The 6,961-nt window shown below is 55.1% G+C and overlaps 2 protein-coding genes across 2 annotated transcripts; both read right to left on the reverse strand.

Annotated features, from left to right (window-relative positions):
- Positions 1-86: 86 nt before the first annotated feature.
- On the reverse strand, positions 87-1,979 carry DQ04_05411020 (hypothetical protein; the record flags this gene model as incomplete). Its single annotated transcript, XM_009314169.1, has 1 exon — positions 87-1,979. One exon carries the CDS (start codon positions 1,977-1,979, stop codon positions 87-89), a length of 1,893 nt encoding a protein of 630 aa, XP_009312444.1.
- A 489-nt stretch (positions 1,980-2,468) lies between these two features.
- DQ04_05411030 (hypothetical protein) lies at positions 2,469-6,806 on the reverse strand (the record flags this gene model as incomplete). Its single annotated transcript, XM_009314170.1, has 1 exon — positions 2,469-6,806. The coding sequence occupies one exon, from the start codon at positions 6,804-6,806 to the stop codon at positions 2,469-2,471; it is 4,338 nt and encodes a 1,445-aa protein (XP_009312445.1).
- Positions 6,807-6,961: the final 155 nt, after the last annotated feature.

Below are 6,961 nucleotides of genomic sequence, written 5' to 3' on the forward strand. Positions count from 1 at the left end.
GAGGTTGATGAAGCTGTCGCAAGACGACACAAACAAAAGAAAACACACACTCGCGCCCTTCTACACAGGAAAGAGCACAGCGGTCATCACGATGTACTTAATTTCGGAGGTTGACTCCAGCCGCTGCGGTCGAGGACAGATTCCATCAGCCCTTCTTCCACCTCGCGCCGGTGGCGTGTCAAAAAGGATCCGGCCACCGCACACTTCGTACTGCTTCCATCCCCTACCACAGACTCGCCAGCTACGTCGTGAAGGCTACCGCTTGCCAGCAAGGCACGCTGCTGCAGTATCAAGTTACGATAACCCAATTGTAATACAGTAGAGGCGAGAAGGGTTTGCTCGCGCTGCAAGCCATTGTTATTCTCACGTAAGCGTGCCTGTTGAATACATGACTCCGCACCATCCTGCGTTGATGCGCCGTCTGCATCCTTTCCGCTAACCTTGCCACCCGCTGCGAAGCTGTCCGACTCGCTGTCGATAGCACTATGGCTACCAATACGCCTAGANCTGCTTTGTGCGTCTTCCAGCTTTGCAATGGTCGTCACAAGCTGATTGCGCAAATCCTCTTTCTCCTTTTCTGCCTGCCGCATCTGCGCCTTTAGGGCGTCCATTGCGGCGGATGGTTGAAGTCCCTCTGATGGTAGCAACGCAATCTGGCGCTGCAGAACATGCAGCAGCCGCTCGGCAGCCTCTTTTTGGCTCCTCGCTTCATCCAACTCATTTTCTAGCTGCACAATACAGTCAACAGAGTTAACAGAACCAAACGAGTGGTTAAAGCGCGCATCTTGATCGTTAGCGCCATCCTGGTTTTGCGTCTTGAGAAGCGCCAGTTCCGTGCGAAGGTCTTCCATTTTTTTCTCTAGATCTGTTCTGGCGGTGATCTGCACGGCCAGCTTGTCCTCTGCCACGGCAAGTCGTTCAAGCGCCTCACGCCTCTCACTGTTCTTCTTTACAAGCTCCTCCTCCGTCTGCCGGAGTTTGCGCTTCATCGAGCCAAGCACGGACTCCTGCATCATTGTCGCTTCCTTGAATGCTGCGATCTTTTTCGAGTGCTCTTCAGCAGCCGCTGTCAGAGACCGCACTGCTTCGTCCTTCTTTGCGAGGAGCTGCCGCAAATGTTCTTCGTCGGCAAACGCCGCATGCCGCTGTTCTGTCTCGGCGAGAATTTTCTTGTACTTGGATTCCCAATCCTGCTTCTCAGAAAGCGCGAGCTGCAACTTGGAGTCGAGCTCCGTCACTTTCGCCTTAGCATCATCGAGTTCGCGCCGGAGCTGCTGCACGTTTTGGTTGACAGCCGCCTCATCAACGAGCGCAGGGGGTGGGCGTGTACCACGCGACGACGGGCCGCCGTGGCTTGACACAACACTGCGCTGGACGCTGGAACGACGCGAGTCCCCCATCGTCGGGGTCTCGTTGCGCCGCCGCGGTCGCAGTGCATGTTTTGTAATACAGGCCTTTGCCGCGTTGGACAGGACCACTTGATCCGCGTGTGGCAGCGTTTTCAGCGCCTGCAGGACGGTGGCGTCACCGCTGAGCACGACCATGACAACAAAGATATCCGTCAGCTCCATCAAGTAAGTGAAACCCTTGTCGTGTTCCGTTTGGCTGATGGACTCATCGCCCAGTGCTGGCGAGTTCGCGATATCAGCTGCGCTAATAATCTGCATGAGGTTCAGTGTGTCCGGTGCACCCAAGGCCTGATGGGCATAGTCGTTCATGTGCCGCACGAGCGCCATGAGGTTCCCTTTTCGCACTACCCAATTCTGGCGACTCGCAACAGACTGCTCGGCAATTTCATCGGCGTCAGGAAACGCATGTGGGGCGATGCGGGCAAGAATGCGGTACAAGTACGCACCGTCGCGGAGATCCTCGTACCTTGAGGGCGGTGCAACTCCCACACCCGTAGAGTCTTCGCCCACACTAGACAGTACTTGGCGCACAAGAAGAAGCACTGCTGCCTTCTTTCCTGCCTCCGTCATCCCCAGAAAGAGTCACGGCAGACTCGCTCTTGCTTTGTATACGGGGGTAACTCCTCTTCTTCATGTTGGCCCAGGAATAAGTTTTTTTTTTTAAAAGCCCAGAAAAAAAAAAAGCATCAATGAAGAACGCCTTGCACTCCCGCCCTCCCTTACAATGACAGGCTGAGGCCAATAAACCCACAGCTGAAGTGAGACACCGCATTTGGCGTGAGGTATGAACTTCGGAGCGTCTCAGTGCCACACCAAACGCAAAAAACAAACAAACAAACGAAGAATAGGTAATGAGATGGATTCTATGATGCATAGCGCGTCCTCTTTATGCTATTTTGCTTTTCTTTCCCTTTCTTCTGTTCCTCGCCCCTCCAACATCACACCCCAAGCGTTGTGTGTGTAGCCACACTCAACGCCTCCCATACTGTTAGAGGGGTATGGCGGTGGGAGAGACGGTGTCCAAGGAGCAAGAATAGAAAGAATACGCACAGGATCAAATCAAAGAGCCCCTTTCCCCAACAATTTTATGTTGTCAATGGCCTCTGACATTTTCTCCGGGTACTTTTGCAGTTCCGGGGTGCTTACCGCGACTTGAATGTACGGCATCGTAAGTTTACTCATGTTTACGGCAGGTGCCTGGCTAAGCACACCGCGCACGTATGACTTACCCCGTTGGTTGTCGTACATGAGCGACCAGAAGGCCGTAACCGCCAATTCCTGACGGCGAAATATTTCCGCGCTGTCGAATGAGCATGTCGAGTTTCCACCTTCCGTCTTCTTGTAGTACCGCGATGCTGCCTGCTCAGCAAAACTCTGCAGGGAGGCCTTCTTTACCTCCACTTCTCCCTGCAGCGATAACATGGCCTTCATGCTCTCCTTCGACTCTGGGCTATTGCTGTCGTGTAGCAGCGGCTGCAGCGTGGGCTGTGCCATCAAGGCTGCCTTGAATGTGAGCAGAATGCGGTTGTCTTGGCACAACTGTGTCTTCAATGTGGAGTTGAAGCAGAGATTGCGGAGTGTCAGGAGGGCCAGCGTACCAGCGCTGCTGGCATTGGCTGCAGCCTCAATGACCATAGTCATGAGCTCCACCTGGCGTATGATGGCGAGTTGCGCCTCCGCCTGGAAGGAAAGCGCCGCGAGGAGGCGGAAAAGGCCCAGAGGGACCGGCGTGCGTTGGCGCTCGAACCTGAGGAAGAGCGACTCCATGTGCTCGACACCCCTAAGCTTCATCACGCCGTGTGTAAAGGCCTCCCCACCTTTCCCGCACGCCGTAGCGCATATGTCGAATCCAAGCGTCGTCACCACCGCCTTGCTTGCCTCCCGCTCGCCGATGGGTGTGCGCTTCATCGCGTTGTTGTTCTCCCTCTGCAGCTGCTGGTTCTCACTGCCCTGTGCGACACCGAGCGTGAGGCCTAAAATGCGGCCAAAACACGTTCGTGTTAGAGGCTCCCCGGCCGTGCTGACCTCATGCAGGAGGCAGCGCCGGCCTTCGCTGCTCGAAGCGAGTGCTGCCGCCGCCCGGAAGGCCATGCGCCGCGTTGTCTCATACCCGAGCACACTGCGGAGGGATGCGCTCAGTGGATGCAGCACCTCACGCGGCACAGCGCGGCAGTCAGGGAAGGTGAGCACACTGCACACGAACGAGAGTGACACCAACAGCGACTCCATATCCTGTGTGCCGAGGGTTCCGCCACCCCCCTTGAGTTCCTGCACGTGCTCACCGAGCTCCAGCACCCTTGCAGCGAACCAGCCAACCTCGTGCGCCTTTTCGTTGGCAGCAGCAAAGTGAGCGACAAGACGGCACTGCATGCCGCTGACGCAACTAACAGAGGTGAGGGTCAGCGACGCGGCAAAGAGGTCACCGCTAGATTCTGCCAGTGCCTCGCTCAGCTCATCCGACGGCACAAGTACGAGGTTGGAGATGAGAGCACAAACGTGTGAGCGTGTGCGCTGCGAAATGCGGTTGTTCCGCATAATACTACAGAGATGACCAAACACGAGCGGCGGCAGCGCGGGGAAGCCCTTTGCCGTGTTACCGACAGCACCGAACCACACTGAGCATAGCTGCATCATCCACTGCAGCATGCTCTCGTAGGAGCGCTCCAGGGCAGCGTGCTGCTCCACTCTAACACCGAAGCGCACCGCCAACACGTCAAAAATGGCATCAAGTGATGGGAGGGCAAAGGCGCTTGCGAACAAACCGTACATGATATCATTCGAAAAATGATCCCTGTGTTCCGGGTGCGAGATGAGGAGAAATAGAAGCCCACGTGCCAGGGAACAGGCAAAAGAAGACTGCACCGAGATGCCCTCTATACTGCTCAGGGAACGTGAGAGGGCATCCTTCGTGGTTGTTGCGGTGGGGATGGCTTTGTCACACACCTGCGCCAGCTTCTCGTTTGCTTGCGTTGTGACACGAATCAGCCGGAACCAGCACTCCAGTGATCGCTTGCCGTATGGCAAAATAACACTATTAGAAGTCTCATGGTGATAGTCGGCGAAGTGTTTCTGTTGCTCAAAAAGGGAAGCTGTCAAGGAAAGAAGTGCCGCGGTAGCGTACGTGATACCATTCGAAGATGCCAACTCTAGGAGCTTAATGGGAAGTGCTGTCCGAGTAAAATTGAAACTCCGCTCCACCTTCACGTCATTTGCAGCAATGCGTATGACGTGCGCCAACCACTCTGCTGCCGCTGCTGCTTCCCATTGCGGTGCTGTTGGACTGTACTCCAGCACACTCGTGACGGCGGCATTTACTACCGAAGGCATCTCCCGAATAACCGTCACAAGTTCCGCGGGCGTGCCGCAGAGCCGTGCGAGACAACGATAGGCAGACGCACGAAGCGGTGGGTGTATACTGTTTCTTGTTGCCCGTGAGAGTGCCGGCAGGCTGGGGATGACACTTTGCAAATGTACTACGTCCAACTGCGCAATCTCCATGAGCCAGAAGCAGGCGTCCAGCGCCACCAGGCTGCATTCCCCCAGCGAGGTGTAGCGGGACGATCGCTGGCAACTAGGCGAGTGATGAAGGGCTGAACCTGAAACATTCTCTATGGAAGACGTTAGTGTTGGGTTGTGGATGCTGATCTTCAGCAGAAGCGGAATTACCATCTGCAGCATCACAGAAGTCTCTGGTGCCAGAAGCTTGTTAAGTGCGGCGTAATGATTCCAAACCACTGATGTGAGCAGTTTACAGGCAAGAGCGGCGAGGGTGACGTGCTCCGTCCGTGTGGATGTCATGGCGCAGGCGAGGTACACCTCATCTGACAGCGCCCCATCCATTGTAGTGGGTGTGTCAATGAGCGCCGACTTGGTGTACTCGACGTTACGGATGAGAGCCTCTAACATGGCGAAGAGACCGCCCTCGCGGATCCACTGCTCCATCTGCTGCGGTCCACATGCACGTTCAGCGATGAGGAGAAATGAAAGGACTACGAACGAGATGGATGGTCGCTCAACAAGTCCACTACTCCTTTCTCCAGCGACACACTCTGGAGACATGAAGGACTCCGCACGGGACACTGACGCAGAGTTGGCGACGTTCGTAGAGGTCTGGATGGAGGAGAGGCCAGGCTCCTCTCGTTGCGCCAGTAACTCGCGACTACGCTGGCACTTCGGGACAATCTGTATGAGCGCCGAGCCAGCCACAGACAAGATACTGTCACGCGTGTCACTCCGGAGGTAGTAGCCAGACATCATATGCGATAGCCACAACAACACTGAAGTAAACACCATTTGATCCTGTTGGTTTGATGGCATAGTAAGTAGAAAGCGTCTAAACGCACGGTCAAAGTTTAGGCTTGTAAATCGGCGCTGCACTTCATCTCCAGCTGCAACAGTCAGGCACCACAGACGATTCATCATGACGAAAAACTCATCGTGCGAGCGACATGTTGTCAAGCGTTCGAAGCAATCCTCGTACTCTTTCTCGGGTATGTTAATATCACTACAGTCCCCAGAATTCTCCACTTCACTCCCTTCAGTCGTATCAATTGACATTCTCGTATCGTTGCTCGGGGCGACACGCGCCGAATTTTGACTTTGGATGGGCTCCTCCATGGTTGTCTCAGCGAGGGGGTGTTCACTTTGATTTAAACCGACATTCTTCACGGACCAGTCCCCGTCGGTGGTGGAGGCGTCATGCATATGTGTCTTCCGTATCCGCTTCAGTCGCCGCGTTGCCAGATTCAGCAAGAATTGGCTACAGTACTGCATGGCACCATCAGTAGAGAGACTTAGCGCCTGTAGCACCTCCACTGTCTCCTGCAGGATGGGGCCCTGTTGAGCCACAGCGGTCTCTAACTTCTGTATGTGGCATGCGAGCGCGACGGAGCGGCTCTTGTCAACGTGCAGTCCACGCACATCCCGCCCGAGTGGCAGGCCAAGCAAGACCTGCACTATTGTCGCGATGATGCCGAAGAAACGTGGGTGCTGCCGCTGCAGCAAGCCGACAAGGGTCATCAGCATCGCACCGGCGCGTGCTAGTACCAGCAGACAGTAATACGGGTCCTTGTCTGCGTGCAGCGCCATCATCATGTCAATCACGAGTGACAGCGTCTCCAGTTGTGTGAAGAGAAGTTTCTCCGCCATGGCGAGTGGGGGCCCGTTGTCGCGGCGCTCATTGGTGAGCATGTCGCCCGCGATGGTATCGACGAGATGCATCAGCAAATCGCCCTCCTCTAAAAAGGCGGCAACGGACACCCGCGACACGAGAATGCGCTTCAGTACCTCGCATCCTTCGAGTACGACCAACACGTTGTGGTGCGTGATCTTCGCCGTGAGCTCGGCGAAGAAGGCGAGCCACTTCGACCTTGTGAAGGACACGGGCGGGACGGGCATTCAAAACGTTGACGTGCACACGTCTCTAAATTGCAGGGAGTGAGGGTGTGAGAAGGAAGGGAAAGAAAGAGGCAAAGGAAAATGAAAGCGCAAGAGTTAAAAGAAGAATAAGCACACCCAATAAACAAATAACAATAATAAAAACAATTAGATAT

Source organism: Trypanosoma grayi, assembly GCF_000691245.1.
Source record: "Trypanosoma grayi strain ANR4 Tgr_541_V1, whole genome shotgun sequence".
Taxonomy (NCBI): Eukaryota; Euglenozoa; class Kinetoplastea; order Trypanosomatida; family Trypanosomatidae; genus Trypanosoma; species Trypanosoma grayi.